This window comes from Symphodus melops (assembly GCF_947650265.1).
Source record: "Symphodus melops genome assembly, chromosome: 9".
Taxonomy (NCBI): domain Eukaryota; kingdom Metazoa; phylum Chordata; class Actinopteri; order Labriformes; family Labridae; genus Symphodus; species Symphodus melops.
Genome location: NC_136699.1, coordinates 22,953,900 through 22,975,744, shown reverse-complemented (window position 1 = coordinate 22,975,744; position 21,845 = coordinate 22,953,900). Strand labels below are relative to the sequence as shown.

The 21,845-nt window shown below is 40.1% G+C and overlaps 3 protein-coding genes across 4 annotated transcripts; all 3 read left to right on the top strand.

Moving 5' to 3' along the window:
* Nucleotides 1-104: 104 nt before the first annotated feature.
* On the top strand, nucleotides 105-7,667 carry LOC306829749 (cyclic nucleotide-gated cation channel-like). Its single transcript, XM_079352896.1, has 11 exons — nucleotides 105-199; nucleotides 490-579; nucleotides 932-1,042; nucleotides 1,185-1,370; nucleotides 1,449-1,559; nucleotides 2,433-2,539; nucleotides 4,118-4,605; nucleotides 4,681-4,959; nucleotides 5,102-5,200; nucleotides 6,902-7,279; nucleotides 7,388-7,667. The coding sequence occupies exons 2-11, from the start codon at nucleotides 491-493 to the stop codon at nucleotides 7,571-7,573; spliced, it is 2,034 nt and encodes a 677-aa protein (XP_079209022.1). The 5' UTR covers nucleotides 105-199; nucleotide 490; the 3' UTR covers nucleotides 7,574-7,667.
* Nucleotides 7,668-9,689: 2,022 nt separating this feature from the next.
* On the top strand, nucleotides 9,690-12,855 carry LOC306829474 (uncharacterized protein). The gene is made up of 5 exons (XM_079352520.1): nucleotides 9,690-9,774; nucleotides 10,122-10,241; nucleotides 10,330-10,432; nucleotides 11,581-11,648; nucleotides 12,303-12,855. Exons 1-5 carry the CDS (start codon nucleotides 9,697-9,699, stop codon nucleotides 12,309-12,311), a joined length of 378 nt encoding a protein of 125 aa, XP_079208646.1. The 5' UTR covers nucleotides 9,690-9,696; the 3' UTR covers nucleotides 12,312-12,855.
* A 467-nt stretch (nucleotides 12,856-13,322) lies between these two features.
* Nucleotides 13,323-21,748, top strand: fgl1 (fibrinogen-like 1). 2 transcript variants are annotated; one of them, XM_079353069.1, is made up of 8 exons: nucleotides 13,323-13,618; nucleotides 14,882-14,972; nucleotides 15,123-15,291; nucleotides 17,252-17,411; nucleotides 17,556-17,653; nucleotides 18,515-18,603; nucleotides 18,901-19,088; nucleotides 20,311-21,748. In XM_079353069.1, exons 2-8 carry the CDS (start codon nucleotides 14,949-14,951, stop codon nucleotides 20,507-20,509), a joined length of 927 nt encoding a protein of 308 aa, XP_079209195.1. In that variant the 5' UTR covers nucleotides 13,323-13,618; nucleotides 14,882-14,948; the 3' UTR covers nucleotides 20,510-21,748. The 2 variants fall into 2 exon arrangements, with proteins under 2 accessions (XP_079209195.1, XP_079209194.1); XM_079353068.1 differs by lacking the exon at nucleotides 14,882-14,972 and having other exon boundaries at nucleotides 20,311-21,747.
* The last annotated feature ends 97 nt before the right edge of the window (nucleotides 21,749-21,845 follow it).

Here is a 21,845-nt window from a genome sequence, read left to right as displayed (position 1 = left end):
AATGATTTGCAATTGAAATGATGCTTTTGTTGAGTGCTGTGTGATGAGCCCTTTCATCTTTTACATGTGATCACTCCATCCAACCGTCCATCCGTCCCCTCGTACCAGTCTTTGTCCTCTGTGATGAGCGTGTTGTGGCTCCAGTTCACCTGACAGAGATGGACTAAAGACTCAAACCGATCTGGACTGATGAAATAAGGTTTGTTGACCTTAAATATCTTTCTCTGCCTGTCATGAGCTGTCGTCATAACTACTGTACAGCTTGCTGCCATGTCTTCTGGTTTCCATGGAGATGCCTTATTCTGCATGACCGTCCAACATCGGACTGTGTCCATCAGAGCATGTTTTTCTCAGTTATATGTGAGACTGGCCGTCTGTGTGAGCCCATGTTTGTTTGGACATGTCTTTCTTGTGAGTTCCTCTAAAAGCGTTTGTGTCGCCGCCTGTGATGAACAAAGTGAGCTGAGTCGTGTTCGGCTGTGTGTTTAGTATGACAGGTCCAGTGCAGGATTCCCACAGGCTGTCTGTGAAAACATGGACAGAGGAGGAGAGCGACCGTGCTGACAGCACACCAAGCAGGTACACACACACACACACACACACACACACACACACACACACACACACACACACAATCCTATGCATGTTTTCTTTTCTTTAAAGTTATTATTTGCCCCCCCCCCCCACAGTGTGTGCTGAAAAAGACATGAGCTAATCAGACCGTTTATTTGGTTTTAGTTCCAGGCTGTGAACATGTTAGTTTATGCTGTAAAAACTGGCTCTTCTGAAAAGTTGTGTTTGTCATGTGATCAGAACAGAAACATGACTTTAAATACAGTTCACATTATAAAGGTATGCTCTGTCAGTGCTGATCATTTCCCCTCGTGTATTTAAGGTGTGTGTGTGTTTGTGTGTGTGTGTGTGTGAGTAGAGCACAGTCCATGTGTGATGACACTTCCTCAGAGCTCCAGAGGATGGCGGCCAATGACAGAAGAGATATTAATTCCCAGAGTTCTCTTCGGGGGCGAGGTGCTCTGTCCAGGTATGACAGCTGATCAATTAACGAACCCACCCGTTACATTTACACAATGTTTATCATTGTATGATTTATTGAAGTATTATTTCACGGGTCATTAATGTGAATCCCTGAACACTGAATGAGTGTGCGTCTCCTGGTCCTTTAGGATTGTCAACATGGTGATGACTCTCAGAGAATGGGCCCAGAAGAGTTTGACAGAGGAGAATGAGCGGCCTGATTCCTTCTTGGAGCGTTTCAGAGGCCCCGCCAACGTGGACGAACAAGCTCCGCCCAGCAGGTTCAGCCACAACGGCTCTGATGGAGATCATGAAATCAGGCGCTCCAGATACAAGTGAGACTTCAGAAAAAACTAGATTCAGTATGAACTCATGAATGAATGTTCTGACTGACACTTGCCTCACTCTTTTAGGAGGAAGAAGTTAAAAGTCATGGCCTTGTCCCCCTCTGATGATGCGTACTACCACTGGCTGATGGTGATCGGTGCTGCTGTCTTTTATAACTGGACCCTTCTAGTCGTCAGGTAAGGAACTATTGTTATTCTTTGGTAAATCCTTTTGGTATTTCTATAGTTTTTACTTCTTTTATTACATCAAATGCTTTCTTTAGATGATCACTTTGCCACTAAATAAAAATATGTAAAAACAACAACATCCACCACTTCTGCAGAAACAAATGGGCTATTTCCACACAAGCAGGTCAGACGGTACAGAAACAAAAGGACCAGCTGACCGACGTAATGCAACACAAAACAATGAACAGGCTACCTGAACAAAAAAGCTCCTGGGGACAGAAAAGGATGGACAAAGAATAAACAATTCTTATGATAAAACAAATATCCCAAATACCAAAATCTTACTCAGTTAAAAGTCTAAACAAAGCACAAGCAGAAATACAAATGAAACTCCACACTAGAAACAAACACATGGATGTGAGTAAGAAGACGTATGAACTGATTCATTTACTATCAATATGTGTTGATGTAAATGTGACAGAATCAGCACAATAGCTACATTTAATCTGCAGTCTAAGGGCAGAAACACAAATACATTAAATTATCACTGGGCGGCTGCAGCTCGGTTGGTAGAGTCGCCATTGCTCAACTGGAAGGTTGACGGTTCAATCCCTAGCTCCTGTAGTCACATGTGTCCTCGGGCTGCTTTTTCAGTAGTGTATGAATGGGATTATTGACTTCTGATGGTCTCACTACACAGCAGCCTCTACCATCAGTGTGTGGATGTGTAAGTGTGACCTGCAGTGTAAAAACACTATACAAGCTGAAGCCCAAAGACGAGACTGTTTTAAATGCAAAACACACACATTTGTGACATTATAATGAACATTTTATTCACTCATAAGGTTCTAAGGTTTTTTTTTTTTATCACATTTTCTGCAGGGCCTGTTTTGATGAGCTCCAGATGGGGAATGTGTTGGTGTGGCTGGTTCTGGATTACCTCTGTGATGGAGTCTATATTCTCGATATAGCTGTCCGTCTTCACACAGGTACTGAAAACAAAGAACTTGATATGATCCGATAAAAATGTTCATATGTATTTTTTAATACATTATGTGATAAAGAGAGAGGGCGAGCCATGTCTCATGTCTGAACACCCCAGGGGTGTCAGGGGTCTCAGGGTTCTGTATCTGATGGAACCCTTTGTCTTTTTCTCTATCTTAGATCTGACACAAAGTTTAGGTTTCACTGGGATGAGAAAATGTTGGTTACACTTTTAGCTTGATTTTCTTAGTCAAGAGACATTCATGAGTTGGCCTTTTACAAGTAAAGATCATATTTCATATAAGGTGAGGTGAAACCATTTGAGAACGATTCTAATTGGTGATTATCAGAGAAGTCATGCACAGCATGTCCACTTGAGACTGGCTGCAAAAGGCCCATAGGTCCCACTGCTTGTCAATAGGCAGGACAGAAAACTGTTTTAAGCAACAGGCCTGTCGGGGCCCCCATGGGTTGAAAAACTTTAAACAACAGCAGTCTATCAAAATGAGCACATTTTGCAATTAAAGTTGGACACCTCCCTGAGGGGGCCCATCTGACAGAGCAGTGCAGGTGTGAAGGAGAATCAAGAGGAACTGTGAACTGTGTGGGACTGAAAAAAGGAAAAGGAGAAAGTTTAGGGACCCTGGCAGACATAATGGTGATGAACGCTGGTTGGAGGGGCCCCCAATGACTATTTACTTAGGGCCTCATCAGACTTCCGAATCACCATGTTAAAATGTCCATTTTGACAGAAATCAGCCTCTTTATCCGTATCATAATCAAAATGGATAAATATTTTAAACATTTTAAAGTCTATGTGTTTTTTTACGAGGCTGCAAATATGCAGCAGGTGAACCTGAAAAAACTAAAGCAAAACACGCTCCCTCCTAATAAAAAAACAATAAAGTGTGTGTGTCTTCTTTGTGCCATGGATTATTTATTTATTTATCGTGGTATGTTCCTGCAACCGTGCACACCAGAGGATGTGAAGAAAGAAAGGAAAAGAAGGGATTGAATAAGCGAGAAGGGGAAGGAGAGATGGTACCTTTGACATGGTGGTGCTATTAGTCTTGTACATATTAGTCTTTGATTACGGTACTTGTTTATATGATTAGTTAATATTTAATATTTAATCTTAACATTGTACAGAGAGAGCACAGTCCAAAGTTAAATTCCTTGTTTGTTAAACATACCTGGCTGATAAAACTGATTCTGACATGTAGACTTGAGAGAAAACAGATGGAAGAGTGTATGCTATGTGTGATAGGTCAGAGTTTGTGTAATGGAGATATTTTAAGGTAATAGACTGTGGCTGGGGGTTTAGGGTCAAAAGGTTCATTGTTGTTATTTGAAGATAGGATGGAGGGAAATTGTGTTGTTATTATTTTTACTTTTGGTGGTTCCTATTCGCTCAATTTTTTAGGTTGTTGTTCGGTTATCCACATCAACTAGTGGGGTCGGTTTCCAAATCTGAAACTTGGTGTCCTGAGGGAATCAAGATCACATATTGAAACCCCTTTTCTTGATTTAACATAATACATTTATTATCTGAGACATCAGCTCTACTTATTTCTTCTTCCAAGGTTTCTTGGATCAAGGGTTGATGGTGAAAGATGTGCGACGCCTGAGAGAAGCTTACGTTCGAACCTTGCAGTGTAAGCTGGACATTTGCTCCGTCCTTCCAACTGACCTCCTGTACCTGACTGTGGGAATCAGCTACACTCCTCTGCTTCGATTCAACCGGCTGCTGCGCCTGCCACGCCTCTTTGAGTTGTTTGAACGTACTGAGACGCGCACGGGCTACCCCAATGCTTTCCGCATCTGTAAACTGGTTCTGTACATCCTCGTCATCATCCACTGGAATGCCTGCGTATATTACAGCTTCTCCAAGGCCCTAGGACTGGGCTCAGACTCTTGGGTTTATCCCAATGCATCAGATCCAGAGTTCGGCTCCCTGAGCAGAAGTTACATATACTGTCTGTACTGGTCCACCCTCACGCTGACCACCATTGGAGAGACACCTCCCCCTGTTAGAGATGAGGAGTACTTGTTCCTGATATTTGACTTCCTGGTAAGTTCCTTGGCAGAGTGTTGATCTTATTTGTTTTTGTCTATCCGCAGGCTGACACTATTATTTCTGTCCTAGGTTGGTGTTCTGATTTTTGCCTCTATTGTTGGAAATGTTGGGTCCATGATTTCAAATATGAACGCCACGAGAGTAACCTTTCAGAGCCGTGTCGACACCCTGAAACACTACATGCACTTCAGACATGTAAGCAAGGGTCTGGAACAACGCGTCATCCGCTGGTTCGACTACCTCTGGACCAATCAGAAGACAATAGATGAACAGGAAGTGCTGAGGAGTCTGCCCAATAAACTGAGAGCCGAGATTGCTATAAATGTTCACCTGGACACACTGAAGAAGGTAAAGACATTGTTCTTTCTTTCATCGACTTCTTTGAGCCTCTGAACTGCAGTCATATCTTCAGGGTATCTTCAAATGGTCAAAATGTCTGTGTGTGTGTGTGTGTGTGTGTGTGTGTGTGTGTGTGTGTGTGTGGACGTAGGTACGTATTTTCCAGGACTGTGAGGCCGGCCTCCTTGTAGAACTGGTCTTAAAACTTCGACCACAAGTCTTCAGTCCTGGAGACTACATCTGTCGAAAGGTCAGTGTTACTTTTAATCGTACTGTAAGCACATATTATCAACCTCTGACTCTGGAGCTTCAGCACATACATCAAATACTTCCTGCTTTAAACTTCGGTCTTGATGAAGCATGAACATCAGTATCAATGTGTGACAGTCAGGTAGAGACCTACTTGTCCCTGCCTGCAATGTGGCTTAGGTGAGTTTGCAGTGATGCAGATTAGTTCAGAGTTAAAGGAGAGGTCATATTTTCCTTTACTTGGCTCTCCTGCAATTTTTAACTGTTTACTTACAAATGCATCCAAACTACATTTACATTAGTATTTTATCAACAGCAGTACTGCAGAGCTTTTAAAGGCGGTACCATGGTGGGCTAAGGGGTCGTGAAACCTTTGAGGGAAGATCAGGGAAGACAAAATAAAATAAAAATGAACAAGTGACATTGTGTGAAGAAGTAGACGCTGTGTGCACAGCACAATCAGTCCTTATAAGTTTGGACAGGTAATGGCAGGAAACTTCAGCTTGACAGAAAATGAAAGAATTTGCACAACAAAGGCTGAATTGCTCTTTCTTTTATTACATTACATTAAGAAATTCAAAGTTCTTATGTGTTGTGAATCCCCTTATTTTCTGTCATTTTAAATGTTACAAAAAGCTGGAAATCACAATTTTTGTGTTCTCTTTCGAAGCCAATCTTTCAATTTAAAAAAAGATTTTTGAACTAGTGGAACAAAAGGGAAAGCAAGATCAGGAATCTCCAGCCCAAACTAAAACTACAAAATCCAGCCATCTAAACCCGTGTGAGAATATAAATATCTGAATGGGAAAAAAAAGAGGATAAAAACATGGGAGAGCAAAAAGATCACCAATTTGCCCAGAGTTTTGTCTGATTGGGTAAATCTCGAAGCCCTTATGGACGTAATTGATGTCACCTGGAAAGTGATTGAGTGCACGACTCTGCAAGAGCTCGAAACGGTTTAATATGAAGCTCTCTGTACTTCTCTAACCATGACAGCACGACGTCAGGCGGTATTAGGAATTCTCACTTTAGGTTTTTACTTCGCTCAGTCACAGCCATGGAGTTTAAGAAAGTTCTTTCTTAATATAGCCTTTATGTTAAATGTCTCTATTGTGGAATAACTAAAGGTTGATCTTATCTTAAATATATAAGGACTAATGTGTTCTCTGTCTCTATTTTGTTTATAGACTTGCAGTAGAGTTCTAAATTAGCTGTAGTTCCCAAATGAACTTTTTTTGTAGACCTTTTTTCCCCCCATGTTATAACATTTGTTTACCCTTCCATCCTTCCCTGGGAATCACACTGTACGTTTCATGGTTTCCTGTCACTATGCTATGAATTATGGGTAATTCTCTCACACTCTTAAGTCTGTAGATATGCCCACTTACATGACAGGTGCATGAAGGGCTCAAAAGATCCCTCACTCTCTTGATGGTTCGACAGTGGGACAGCCCTGAGCCCTCACAGACTCACCAGGAACGTGTATTAGAGTCAGTGAGTGTTTGAATGTTGACACCGAGATTGGGTCTACAACTGGTACAGTCTCTCCCACCTGGCTCCTCTGAATTCTCCTCCTCCTCCCTGTGTGCAGACTGCTCTCAGGTGCGCAGCAGTCAGAGGGAGGAGGGAGACCAGAGCAGCAGAGAGGGAGAGTAACAGGGCTGTGAAATATGATTTTATTTCTACCTCTGTTTTTTTAAAGGGAGATGTGGGGAAGGAGATGTACATCATCAAAGATGGCCAGCTGGCAGTAGTAGGGGAGGATGGAGTCACCCAATTTGCAGTTCTGACTTCAGGCAGTTGCTTTGGCGAAATCAGCATCCTGAACATCAGTGGCAGCAAGATGGGGAACCGACGTACAGCTAATATCCGCAGCCTGGGATATTCAGACCTGTTCTGCCTTTCCAAACAAGACCTGATGGAAGCGCTTCAGGAGTTCCCCCACGCCAGGGCCCAGTTGGAGCAAAGGGGGCGTGACATCCTGCAGAAGGAGGGGCTTCTGGAGGAAATCAACGTGTCTGCAGGGGAGGAGCTGGAAGAGAAGGTGGAGAGGCTGGAAACCAGTCTGGACCGGCTACAGGTCATGTCATAAGTCTGCTACTACCGATGCTGTTGGTACTACTGCTATTTGTCATTCAATTATGACTTTATTAAAATGAAAAACTAAAGCAAGCCTTTTATTTTTCAGACATGTTTGGCCCGTCTACAGAGTGAGTTTAATTCTTCCCAGCTTCGTCTGAAACAGCGACTCACAACCCTGGAACACAGCACCACCACAGCAGTGACAGGAAGTGGATTCCTGTCAGACGCCGATGGCAACGAGAGCGTTTCTGGTGGGGACGGAGTTCGCAGTGAAATCAACATTCGGCTCTGAAGGACAGACTCAGACATGGAAATGTATGGAGAAGCATATAGCACTGTTATTGTTACATCATAGCTACTGTGTTACTTTGAATTTGAAATACTAAATAAGCAATTATTGCAAATTTTGTAAAAGGAAGAATGTGTGAGTTTTTGATCCAGTTGATGTCGCCCTGAGCACCTGCATTAAACCAAAACAAACTGGTTGGTGACACCTCTGCTTTTCTGAGGCCTCCACTCTCCTTCAGCGACACACCTCCAACCCCTCGCCACTCACGTTCCCACAAAGGAACTATGACTTTACAATGCACCATAATTAAGCACCATTATGCTCAAGCAACGGAAAATAATTTCCTTTGCTTAAGCTGCAATTACCTGTGGCCTACATTGTTGTGTTGGCATGCTAATGTTAGCAAACTTTGGTTAGCTTCCTATTGCACATAGATTGACAAAGAATGACTGAGCTAACGAAACTTATCTTACAATTATTCTTCTACTTCTCTCTCATTAAAGCAGCTTAATACAGAAGGTCATACCATCCATGTAAACATGATGTAAACACAGCTCTCACAACAATACAGCTGGTGGGACTGGTGGGCGTCTCACTCATTTGTAGACAGTCATGACTCTGAGAGACATTTACACAGGATAAACTGGATATCTGATTTTTTATATGTATACAATTTTGCACATTGTTTCTCTGAACTCTGCTTCTTATAGAAAATCTTCATCTTTGCACCTGACTTGTGCTCTGTAATCAATGTTTTTTTTCCCACAAGGGGGCGTAAAAACTCCTAAAATAACAGTGATTACCAGCCTTCTGTTTGCACTGACTCTGACAAGAAGACACATCGAGCATCTCTAATTTCACAACACATTTCTGATGGTCTTTTTTCTATGATAGTCTGCAGCATCTAAATATACGCTCATAGTCACACTCACACTTCAGACTCTGCAAACTCTCAATATCTTCTTCTTTTAGGAGGCTAAGGGTTAAATATGTTATTAGTTCTCACATGTAATTCACTTTGTTGCATGCTAATCCAGTGTAGCGTTGTGGTTAAGACAACACTTAGAGATTGAGACCAAGTCAACACCAAGACCATAGATATCAATGAAACATCTTGTGTGCAGCAGGACCGTAACATCGGGAGGGTTGTGGAAATAAAATCAGCGTGGTCCAAATAAGTCTTGTTTTACAATCCGAAGGCATGTCCAGTCTGAGGCCGAGAAAAGATTCAGTCAAATGTTTTTTCCAAGTCAAGACCTTCAAAAAGTGGTCTTGAGACTAGTCTAGTACCTCGACACTACTCATGGAACCAATGTCATTGTTATCTAGATTTCTGACCTCTAATGATTCTGTGTTATTAAAGCCACCATGATTGTCGGATAAGTTTTATGTTACTGAAAATTTCCTGGGTTTTTTTAGTGTGTATTTACAGCAATGTTGATTAAAAAAATGTCTGTTTCATGAATTGTTGATTTTTTTGGATGCTTTTGACTTGGACAGTACACAAAGTCGTGACCTTCTCATGAGCAGCTCAACACTTTTAAATACTGTGCTAATGCTGAGCATTTTTTCCATGAATATATCACACACTCTGACACAGCTGCTATCTCATCATGAAAGGATTTATGAGCGTGCAGTATGTGGGTTAATAAGCAGGACTTAACCCTTTAATGTGCAAACTGCATGCTCTGCTGCCATGTCAACAAGTGCCTTTGGACCAAAGTCCAACATCACATGACTTCAAGACATCAGGAAGTGGAACCTGAAGAACTCTGGAGACTGGCTGCGTTTTGAAGAAAGGTATTCATGTAAAGTTTGATCCTCTGTTTCCTCACTTTACTTCCTCTTCCTTTTCTTTAATCTTCTGGGCTTTTTTTGTTCCACTCTTGCTTCGCCTTGTTCTGTGCATCCATCTAGCTAAGCTTTCCTCCTCTTTCCCCCTTCTTTCTGTCTTTGTGAACCTCAAGGTCTTTTGACAAAATCTAGAAATACAGATAAGAAATGAAAACGTGATCAGTGTGTTCTTACCTGAATGTGTATATGAAGTGTGTGGATTGGCATTTATCTTTATGCATGATCTAGAATCACATATTCTTATGAACACGTGTGTCAGGTGTGTTTCGGACATGGACATCCACTGGAGATTTGTGTTGCTGTGCATTATGCTGGTAGCAAATGTGACACCAGTGTCTGCAGCAGCACAGGTAAGACCTGCCTTTATTTCAATTTTAGTTAACTAAGTTTATAATTAGTACAATAAAATAGTCAAAATGTTTTTCTATTTAAATGTTTATGATGTCACAGAGACATACATATATATAAAAATATACACCCACAACAAAAGAGAACAGTTCTCAAGGCAAATATTCCACATACTGCCCAATAATGCATTGTGAGAAAAATAGTTTACACAACACTCTGACACTGAGTGGACAGAGAACTGGGAAGCTGTAATGTTAGATAAAAGCAGGCGTGCAACCACAAAAATGAAAACAAAAAACAAACAACTGTTGAAAAGTGTGTGCGTGCCTGTTTGTGTGTATGTATCTAGCCGGATTTCATAGAGAGCCTCCTGTTGGCCGCCCACCAGCGTCCCTGGCTCTGGAGCGTCTATGTCTTCTCTGTTGGTCTTCCTCTCATTCTTTTCATCAGCTTCATGTGGCCCGACAAGGTAAAGTATGCATGTCAATGCAAGTTTGCATGTGAATTTGTGTGTGTCAAAAGGAAGTCACTTATCTAATGTGTGTGTTTGCATGAAGCGGTTTGGACCCCCCGATCAGCCCTATTACTATAAGAAGTCTGACGATGTTCAAGAAGATGATCCTGAGGCCTCACAGCAGACACAGTCAGTCAACACCAAAGGTATTTTTGATAACAAAGTTGTAATATTAAAGGTGGGGTCAGAGGGAACGTTTGTACTGCTTCTTCCTACACTGTGAGCACCAGCACAAGCTAACTGCAGGTGTTTAGCACCTGATTTTAAAAAGCTTTTTCAGTGGACTACTCTTACATTTTGTCTTTTTTAGCGCTATGTCTGCATCTGTTATATTTTCCTGTTTTAATCACGTCCACGCTCTGAATTGGGTCCAATAATATAACTCATCTGCATGCTGTCATTTGTTGAGAGAAAGATACCGGCTCCCTGCAAAGATCCAAGAAACAAACCAGAACATGAAAATCCAATGAGAGGACAAGGTCTATGCAGACACAGTCACCACCACACCTGTATGAAGGCCTATAAGTCATAATAAGGCCGTTTGTTTTGGGGAAAGTGACTCTACCTTTAAAGCTTCTTTGCAGACATTTGGCGCCCCCTGTGGACAAATTGGTTCCTGTTAACTCTTTGATTATTTTCTTGCAAACACGTGAATTGTATTTTTCAATTTAAAAAAAAAAGTCCCCTCGATGCATTACAACAGTCGAGTGTATAACATGTCAAGAAAATGTGTTGTGTAAAATATGATAAAAGGCTGTTTCTGTAGTGTATTGACATCTTAACTCAAGTGGCCATTTTAGACATGAAAAAGATCTACATTGGAGAGGTCCGTCTTGCTCACGTTTTGCAGCGAAGCCTGACTGACGTCACCCAGTGGTTACTGAAAGTGGCTTTTGAAACCCGTTGATGGATGTTGCCATATTCGAAATGCTGTCTCAAATGAACTTTTGGCCAACCCAACACCAGTCAAAGAGCTGAAGCTTAGGCAGCTCTTAAACCTCTTGACAAAAAGCTACAGCGCAACTGTTAGTCAGTCAGCCAGGTGCCTTATTATCAATGACTATTATTTTTCATACAATCAAAAAAGATACATTAAAACAATAGCCCCCGTGTGCCAATAAAGACATGAGCTAATAAGACCAAATTTGTTCCATGATCCAGTAAACATGCTTGTCTCTGCTGTAAATACTGGCATTTTTAATGTGCTGTGTTTGTGAGTCAAGTGGACTGCAAGTCAAATCAGGAATGTTCCAGCATCGTTCCACTCTACCTTTTTCTTCCCTTTCTTCTTTAGAACAAAAGACTGATGGAGCTGTAACAAGACGGAGAGACACTCAGAGGAAGTCTGACTTGGACCAGAAGGTGAGATTCAATGTGACGGAATACTGGAAATCATGTGTTTTAGCAATACATGAAAACAAACAAACAGAGCAGCTCTGGATGGTTCTGTTCAGATTCTAACCTTGACTGACACAGATGTTTTCAACCGTTCAGTGAAGCATGAAGAACAGAAGATAGATATAAAAACTGAGTTAAACATAAAGTGCGCTCTTTAAAATCTGTGTATTTACAACACTTCACACTCGCAATGCCTGTCAGCTGTATCCATGACAACACTGTGAACATGTGTCTGGCTCTGTGCTTTTCTAAGAAAACAACATTTGGAAATATCATAATCCAGGCAGAGTGCAGATCTAAGCTTGTTCTTCTTTTTTTTGCTGTTGCTATTTTTGTTCGCTATTTTGAAATACCAGTCAGAAACACTGAGTTGCTTAACTGCCGGACCAAATGAGAGTATTGCATGTTGTGCTGGAGCCATGCCGACCTTTTCTGATTTTAAAGGATTTTAAATATCAAGGGTTGATGACTTGTCCAGTGATTTACCAAGACTGTCTTTGTTGTGTGTGCGTGTGTGTGTGTGTGTTTGTGTGTGTGTGTGTGTGTGTGTGTGTGTGTGTGTGTGTGTGTGTGTGTGTGTGTGTGTGTGTGTGCGCGCGTGCACATGCTTTTATGAAGGATCATTGATTGGTGCAATGACCTCAGGAGAGGAATGCTCAACCATCACGCAAGAGAAAGCATTGTGCACGGACCGAACACATCTTTGACCCGTTGAGATGATGGCTGAAAGAAACCTGAACATACAACACAGTCTGAGCAGGGACTTTAACATGGTTTGGCTTGACTAACAAAATGGTATGAGCATATGATTATTATATATTTCATTTGGACTTAGAACCATGCCTCAGCTTTTCTAACATCAGGTCATTTGGTTGTTTATAAAGCTGTACAGTCGAGTGTTGGTCATTTTGGCTAATAAAGCTTTGAGTTATTTTGATTTTCCATTGCCATTATGGAAACATACCAGCCCTATATTTTACATTTAAGTTTAGAGTTGTTTATTTAAGGACAAGGGTAGTTAAACATAGTTTAAAATATATGTATTCCCATTATATAAGCAGAGACTATTTGCAGAGCGATTCATGCAAACCCAAGTTGAAAACAAAGATGGCAGAATAAGCACACAGGTAGAGGAACATCAGTTCTGCTTGAATCTCCCTCAGAGGAAAACTTTATTGACACAAGCCTATGGACAGACAGACAAACTTGACATAGCAATACCAGCACATCATTGGTGGCTGTGAATGGCCAACTTGTAGATATGTTGAAAATCACATGTTATGCAAAATACCCTTTATGTAATATTTGTCCCGAGTCTGTCTACAACAGTGAACAGGTGTTGCATTTACATATCATATCTTTATGCTAAAAGTTCATTTTAACTTTTACTCTAACTGTCTCCTTCTGACTGCATTGTTCATATTGTATGTACTTAGTGAATGAGATAAATGTAAAGAGCTGTAAACAGTAGAGCAATGAATAAAAGAAAAAGGGAGATTTGTGGATGTAGACCAGTACTGACTCTGGCCTTCAGCCTTCATTTATCATCTTTGTTTTTCATGCAGCCATCTGTTTTTTATATTTTTTTTATTCTCCAGGTTTTTTTTTTTAGGACAGAACAGTTTTCAGAAAGTGCGTCTGTGAATGCTGCACACATGTTCTCGACACTCCCTGCATATTTTGAGTATTTATGACTGGAGAGAATCAGGTATTCCATCAGTTTTTCATTTTGTCTCTGTTGCACAGCTTTGTGTGGATCCAGGTGTGAGGAAAATACTTTCTGGAAAAATAAACAAGATTCAACTCAGTTCTGAGAAGTAGACATCTCCATCTCTGATATTTTAGTTTAGTTTGTAAAGACGAGCACGATGGAAGGCCGGCAGCTGCAGCTCAAAGGACTGATCATCATCACAGCTTGTGTTCAAGCTCTCTGTGTAAGTACTCTGCGGACAAAAACACTGGCTGCTTTTAAACGACTCACTTTTTTTATTTTCACACACATTTCTGAATGCTTCATTAAGGTCTTGAGGTATTTTCATATTCAGAGAAGATCTTTATTCTTTGAGTATGTGTGAACAAAACAGTTGTTGTTCTAATAATTATAAGAACAAAGAGTCCTCAGTTTGATTGGAGTACTTCCAGGGACTGTGGTAAACTCCATTTGTCCATTTGTTACTTTTCACACTATTTGAAGTCCAAAACTGCAGTTAATATTTCCATATTCACTGTCGTCTAACAGATTTAGTTTGTTTCATTGACAATGGTTGGTCTTGTTTCTTTTTTTTCCAGGGTGTTCTTGATTTTTTAAAACTGTGAAACATCATTTGCAACTTATGAAAAACATTTAAAAGAGGACATGTTGGCTGGTTGTTAATTTATTAGGGCCATGTTAGATAAACAAAGCCTAAAATATCAAGACAAAAGCTGTTACGTATATTTCCAAAAATAATGTTGTTCATTTATGGTATTGAATTTGTAACTAGATTTAAATTAGGTTTTATTAGAAGAGCAGTGATCTAAATTATGAAAGGAGAACCTTCAAGTCATTTCCTTTTTCCACAAAAGAGCAGTCAGTGTGGTTCTTTATTTGAGGACAGTCCCAGTTTCTTGCAGTATCTTTTCAGGGTTCTGATACTGACAATGTGATGCTGATGTGCTGAAAGATTAAGTATTTTTAAAACCTTTACTTAATTTTAAATTCACAAGATGCTCTATGTTCCTTAATTTCGTACAGGCGACTGCTACTATTCTGATGTCGACTAAAATCACAAGTTTATTTTTGTAATTGTATGTATTTGCGATTTTAATCTCATAGATTTTGATAAGAGTGTAAATTTATGACTTTAATATCGAAAGCTTTTCCCCTGGCTCTAATACCCCTTTGTACATTCTCGTAAAGAGTTAAAGAGAAGATTATTGGAACTCATATATTTACACTCAAAATGAACCTGCAGCCCCCTGACAGTTAGCGTATCTTAGCGTCATAAAGAGCTACTGGCTTGGCTTGGCTCAGCACCCCTGCAGTTCACAAATTGATGACATGACATGTGGGGACTTTATGTTTTATGTCATTTGTTTGTGTTGTGATGGCCAGGAGTCACAGCAGCAAGTGAGATTTAATGAGTTGAATAACTCCCATAAAACTGAGACTGGATGATACACACTTTGCTTTCTCTAACATGCTGCTGGGTATACAGTTCCAGGATCTGGTCTTGGGTATAGATTATGGATGGGGTTTGTGAAGGCTAACGTAATGTTGTATGGATGACTGCTGCTGAAAGGTTCAAGGTAATACGTTGAGCCTATCATGAGTGTCTCTCAGTTCTTTAACAGACTACCATCACAAATGCAATTTTAAACTGTGCATGTTGTCTTAGATTTATAGATGAAATATAAATTAAGATCCTCACAGATGTAGCGATCCAAATGTTTGTATAGGCATCAGACATTTGCCATGAGGAGGTGACTCGACTACGGGAACAGGAAAAGCATCTGAGAGGCCAGCTTCAGACACAAGAACTCCTCCTACAGAGATTACAACAGCTGAACCAACCTGCCAACAAAGACAGAGCTATATCTGACCAGAGCCAGGACACACAGCACACAGGTCAGGACCACTACCTCAAGACTGCAGGACAAAACTACACCACTAAATGTCCTCTTTAAGATCTTACACTGTTGGTACCAGATAATGTTTACTGCTACTGCTCTTTTGTGATTTTGTACATTAATTTTTATTACAGTTTAATGTGGTTTGAAAAGCAATAAAGTCAACTCAGGGAGCTGATCAGGGTTTGTGGGTTGGGGGTTTGGAGTGGGCAAAATAATAAAGGCAGACTGGTGCAGTACAATGATTTATTCAAAAGCTCAATTGAAGATATTGTCAGATAGGCACCATGGGCCTGTGTCTAGACTTTATTTACTGCGGTGGCACAATGGGTAGCGTATTCAGGGAAGACGTGAGGTTTGTATGCACAAACAAGAAGGCTAATTAATTAAATGTACTGCTCCGTCTTCACCCACCCTTTTCCCTCTGTGCTCCCTCAAAAGCCACGCCCACACAGTCTTATTCAGCGGCAAGTAAACGCTGAAGTTTATCATAATGCTTGTTGAAAAAGTGACTGTTTTCCTACTCAGGCCAACAACAAACTCAAAGTATAAACTCTGTCATTGGTTATGCACTTTGAGTGTGGGCTAGTGCAAGCAGTAGAGAACGGGAGGCGTGATTGGTTCATCATGCATTCAATAAGGTGATTCGTGAAATTGCAGGACAAAAACATTGTCAGTTTATTAATTGAAAGAAAAGCAACACGTCAATCTAAATGGATGTTGGTGGATGAATGAATGCAATGCATCTACAATGCATTTTACTTGCTTTTCAGCTTTATAAAGCTGTTGGATCTTGTTTAAAATAGTTTTTCTGCACAGCAAAGTTGGATCACACGATTAGCACATTTTATAACCCCTTATCTTCTACCACTCATAGTGGTCTACAGTCCAGAGCAATCAATTTAGCAAGTGAATTTGTAAGTTTATCACACGTTGAATTACTAAATGTGGTCCTAAAGACGGTCATTTGGTCTAGTTTGTACTTGTGGCGGAACTAGTACGGTGCTAGCACGGACAATGACAAACATTTCTGCACAGTTTATGAGGCAAACTGTGATTAAATGCGTTAAAACAAAATTTAATGTGTTATTTTCTTGTATTTAATTATTGTAATTAACGCATTAAAGTCCCACCCCTATATAAATATATAAACAATACAGGTCTGAGGCTCTTGTAGAGAGGTGGTGAATGGCAGTAGCAGGAGGAGAGGAAAACATGACATGTACAAACCCCTAAGTGATACATTTTAAATGTCCTAAATCATGAGCTTCTCTTCAATCAACAAACTATTTGTTGTTTTTAACCAGAGGTGCACTTCATCTGTTACTGTATTAAATGGTCCACATTATGAAAAATCTTTTTTTCCTGAACATTTATTTGGGTGATCTGAGTGTCTATTAACCAACAAAATGTGAAATGAACCCATCCAGTCCTTTGTTTGTGGTCTGCATAAATCTTACAACACAGAGAAAATATTTCCGCTTCATATTTTCACAACTTGTGACATCACAATGGGATTCTGGTAAAAACAACAACAACCCTTCCCTGTTTTCTTTGCCCATGGACTCCATCCCCAGCTTCGACCAAAACTTCTGAGTAGATCCACAATTTTCATTCTCGCTAGCAAAGGAGTGATGTCTACCATGAAAACTTAGGGGGGCTCATTGTATTTAAAGAGACACACACACTAAAACAGAGCGTTCAGAGAGCTGGTTTCTACAGGGTCACAAACCTCCTCTGCAGCGTGATTCATGTTTTATTTTGACCAAAGCACAGCACAGATGTTTCATTTAGAGCACAGAGGGACTGTTTTAAAAGGTGAAAAAGGGCTACATGTCCTCTTTAATATTTAGGCACCAAAATCGATCATGGTTATAGGCTAATATGACATGTCAGTGTGTTATCAGCATCCAGAAAAGACTGTACCAAATGTAAGTGTGCATTTGTGTTTGTGTCAGATTGTTCCCAGCTCTTCAGTTCTGGCTCCAAGTCCAGCGGCATTTACAGAATCCAACCTAATGGAAGCCTGTCTCCTGTCAGAGTGTACTGCGATATGAGTGATGGAGGTGGATGGATTGTGATTCAGAGACGAATCAATGGAGCAGAGCGCTTTAACAGGTGTGCGACTGTGACTTCTGATAACTGTGAAAAGGATGTAATTATATCAAGATCGATCGATCATCTCTCTATCTCTCTCTCTATCTATCTATCTCTCTCTCTCTCTCTCTCTATCTCTCTCTCTCTTAATCATCTATCTGTCAGGTCATGGGCAGAGTATAAGGAAGGTTTTGGAGACATGGATGCAGAACTGGGAGAGTTTTGGCTCGGAAACGACAATTTGCATTACATCACAACACAAGGTAAGGGAGGCATCTAAATGTTAAAATAAACTGTCAATCAGAGTTGATCAATGATATTAAGATACTATCAATAGATTGACACTTTTGGGGTTTTTTTGCGCAGATTCAGACAATGATCACAAACCACTCCCATAATCATTCTGAGCTGTCTCATTGCAACAGATTAAGTTAACTACAGCTGTTGAGGGAGTATTGTGTAACTCCATAGTTACATCATATGTTTATCAGGACAGGAAAGCGCCTATTTCAGGGTACAGGATGAGTGCACAGGGGTGCTCCTATCCAGAACTATTTTTAGTGAAAAATTGAGAGTCAACAACTGGAATTAGAATGACTTTAACAAACAAAAAAGCCTCATTAAACAACACAATGTTAAATATTGTTGTTAGAAAGGAACCAGAAGTGGACACAGTTTTGAAGGATATTTATTTTAGGGCTGGCAGAGACTGACTGGTTGTTTGGCTGGTTATAGCTGAGAGAAGGGAGGGAGTTCAATCGAGATTTTCCCCCTTTGCATATGGATACAAATCTAAACATATAGAAAAACGTATTGGAAAACACAAGTAATAACCTCTGACTAAACAGTAAATAGCGCCCAATAAACACTACCACTGATTAGCAGACACACACAGGAAATACATGAAGATCACAGCCAGGGCCCATTGTGATCAAACTTGAATTTTATGTTGTGCTTATAGTAAGCAAAAGAGGAGCAGGATGGGGTCGAAAAGAGAGACAGTTAAACTTTCTTTAAGATGAGGTGAAGAGTAAAACATTGCATCTGCTGTATATGTAAATACTTAACTATTTGCGTACGTTTGGTCATACTGTTAACACAACCTGATTATTTACACGTTACAGGGAATTATTCTCTGAAGATTAACATGGAAGACTTTGACGGTAACCAGCGCTATGCCGAGTACAAGGACTTCAAAGTGGCCAATGAGAAGGTGTTGATGCTTACTGACAAGTAAAATGTAGTAAAATTACTGAGGAAAGTAACAATGGGTCTCCTTTATGATATATCTACTGGGAACATCTGAAGAGCAATTAAACACATTATAAACATAAACTGTTAAGATACAGTAAACTCTTCCATGCTCCAACTTAGTATGCACAAACTTGGTGTTGATTTTCTCATCTAACAATTCCATTAACATTTTTAAGGAATCCCCAAAAGGTTTAAACATATCCTTTGAACTTTAAGTTCATACAAGTTAACCAGCTGTGTTTGTCTCCCTGTACAGGATCATTACCGTCTTGACTTTGGGTCTTACGTAGGTACAGCGGGGGATGCTCTCTCTGGAAGCTTTCAGGTTGGTGTGTCACATTGGGCCAGCCACCAGGGAATGAAATTCAGCACCTTTGACCAGGACAACGATAACTACAAAGGAAACTGTGCCCAAGAGGACAAAGGAGGCTGGTGGTTCAACAAGTAAGGGTTTTTAGATTAAAAAAGTAACTCAGAAAGTCAGAATGATGCTCACATGCAGCAGTGGGCTTGTGAATCTACAGGGCGCAAGCACAGCCTCTCAGAGTCTCATGCATGATGATTATAGAAAAAAGACACAAAAAAGAGAGGACGGACAAGGAGGATATAAATGTTAAAAGTATGAAAACAAAAGTTTTTGTTTTGCCATCGTTCTTACAGCATTTGAATGCTATGAAATAAAAGCCTAACTTGAGACATTGAACCAGTAAAAAGCTTACAGGCCAGCACAGAACGTGTTAGTAATTGGATTAATTAGGTTTCACCAGCCTAATTATTAATGTGCGTCCCTTAGACTTCAACTTGAATGAATCCATAAAAAATAAAAATTACCCTGACGTGCCAAGTTTCTCAATCTGGTAAACTGTCTGATAAGAAAGACATACTAAATTGTTTTAATGATTATTTTATTTCTACTGGATCCTTGTTTGAATCATTTAACCTTGAACTGACAAATACTGGTCTGGCTAGTGTTAACACACCCCTCACTTCGCAGGTTATGAGTGGACCCATCACTTGCCTGTTTGAGTTTACGTCTGTATCTGTCACTGAGAAACGCACTAAAGAGGCTGGACACAAGTAAAGCTGCAGGACCTGATGAAATTGAATCATTCATCAAGAGCTGGCTGTTGATTGTTTTGCTGAGCCTTTCTCACATAATTTTAACCTGAGTCTTACCAGCAACAAAATTCCTAAAATCTGGAAGTCGGCCTTTGTTCTTACCCTGTTACAAAGTGGTGATCCACAAATATAAATAACTACAGACCAATTAATAAATTGTTTATTTTAGCTAAATAGTTTGAAAGGATCACCACTGACCAACCGAAGAATTTTTGAGAATCATAGTATTTTATCCCCCCTCCAATCTGGCTTTAGAAAACAGCACGTTACAGCCGGGCTGAAGGTCCAAAATGATTTAATTGAGACACATTTAAATTTAAAAGGGGTCTCTCTTTCTCTCCTCCACAGTGCAGAAGATTGGCATTAGGGATTGTAATGAATTATGTCATTGATAACCTATTTGTGTACACAGTTAAATAGTCATTCTGGTTTTATTGTCATTTCATATATCAAAGTAAATAAAAGTTTAGGCTGGTCTCTGAAATATAATGGTTGTCATTATTTACTGTCAAGAAAACTCCTTTCTCTTCCTTCTGTCTCTCTGCAGGTGTCACTCAGCTCATCTCAATGGTAATTACTACCCCAATGGCCACTACAGTGGGATAACAGATGACGGCGTGGTTTGGTACCCTTGGAGAGGATGGTGGTACTCGCTGAAGACCAGCGTCATGAAACTACGTCCAACCAACTTTAAAATTGATCCTGTTGATGACCCAAACACTGTTCATCGCAGACAACCTTACTAGAAGGAACATGAGTCAAAGATGTATTCCTCTCTGCTTGATAATTGTTGTTTTAATTGGTGTGAAATCAGATTTTCAGTTTAAAAACACATCGATACACAAAACTGACATTATATTTGTCTTGTATGCAAACACATTTGCACACCAAAATATCAATAGAGCACAAAGCTACAACTTTAAAGACACAAGTAGGTTATTTTGCATAGTTTAACTTTTTGTCTGTTTCAGAAGAGGAAGTATAGCCTGCATGCACAGCTATTTTGGTGGAGAAAAGGGAAATCAGTTGTCAGTGGGTGTGCACACAGACAGGAGCATTAGGAAGATCGCTGTAACAAAAACTGAAAGTTTTCTTCAAATAACAGGGAATGATAAAAGAAGCATTTGATACAGTTATACTGAGATTTTGACCTCAATTCAGAAAGAACAGCATAAATATATCACAGTTACCACACTTACTTACAGGTTATCATGAATACATTCAGAACATATACTGACTTCTATATCGCACCCATCTGCAATATAACCACGATTCTTAAAATAAAATAAATTAAAAAAAAACCAAAACATCTTGATGACTATCTAAGTAATTCTTGTTTTGCATGAGCACCATTAACTCTAAACTGTTATTTTGCAAAGTCATTGCTAACTTTTCTTATAGGCCAATTGATGTCAGACTGGTGTTTTATCCTCATCCAAGTATTGATGGTGTTGACGGTGGGGGGATCACTCTGACACCTCTTGTCTTGTCCATATGATCTTGTGCATGTGCTTGTATTTCAGCCTGTGTGTAGCATATTCAATATAACAAAGTGTAAATTATTATTGTTGATTATCATTATAAGTCATGTTCAATTTGAAGTAGCCAATTAACCACCGCCTGCCAGTTATAATGCTTGAACGAGGCATGTTTTTTTTTTTCTTTTTTTTTTTTATGAAACTCTATTTATCCCCGTGGGGCAATTAGTGCACCAAGCGGTCGACCACATGAGCAGCATACAACCTGACGGAGCAGGGGGAGCAATTCGGGGTTAAGTGTCTTGCCCAAGGACACATCGGACATGTTGTTCGCAGAAGCTGGGGATCGAACCCTCGATCTTGACGTACTTTGGTGTTTTTATACAAATATGTTCATCTTATCATCATTTGGTGGAGTGCTGGCAGATGGGGCCCCTTCAGGGAGGTTCCAAAACTGTCACTGCACATTTTCAGCCACTGCTTTGGTTAAAGTGTGTAAGCCCTCAGGGGCCCCCCACATTGGCCTTTGTACCCCAAGTAGCACCTCTGCATCATCATCGTTTTGTACGGCAGCTCGCTGAGATCGTCTGAAATAAAAAAAAAA

Excerpts from the sequence above, each read along its gene's own strand:
- LOC306829749 (XM_079352896.1), top strand. The coding sequence starts at position 491 with ATGACAGGTCCAGTGCAGGATTCCCACAGGCTGTCTGTGAAAACATGG. Across the intron at positions 2,540-4,117 it reads AGCTGTCCGTCTTCACACAG|GTTTCTTGGATCAAGGGTTG; the intron begins GTACTGAAAACA and ends TCTTCTTCCAAG. Across the intron at positions 5,201-6,901 it reads GAGACTACATCTGTCGAAAG|GGAGATGTGGGGAAGGAGAT; the intron begins GTCAGTGTTACT and ends GTTTTTTTAAAG.
- LOC306829474 (XM_079352520.1), top strand. The coding sequence starts at position 9,697 with ATGGACATCCACTGGAGATTTGTGTTGCTGTGCATTATGCTGGTAGCA. Across the intron at positions 9,775-10,121 it reads CAGTGTCTGCAGCAGCACAG|CCGGATTTCATAGAGAGCCT; the intron begins GTAAGACCTGCC and ends GTATGTATCTAG. Across the intron at positions 10,433-11,580 it reads ACAGTCAGTCAACACCAAAG|AACAAAAGACTGATGGAGCT; the intron begins GTATTTTTGATA and ends TTTCTTCTTTAG.
- fgl1 (XM_079353068.1), top strand. The coding sequence starts at position 13,553 with ATGGAAGGCCGGCAGCTGCAGCTCAAAGGACTGATCATCATCACAGCT. Across the intron at positions 15,292-17,251 it reads CCAGGACACACAGCACACAG|ATTGTTCCCAGCTCTTCAGT; the intron begins GTCAGGACCACT and ends TGTTTGTGTCAG. Across the intron at positions 17,412-17,555 it reads GGAGCAGAGCGCTTTAACAG|GTCATGGGCAGAGTATAAGG; the intron begins GTGTGCGACTGT and ends TCTATCTGTCAG.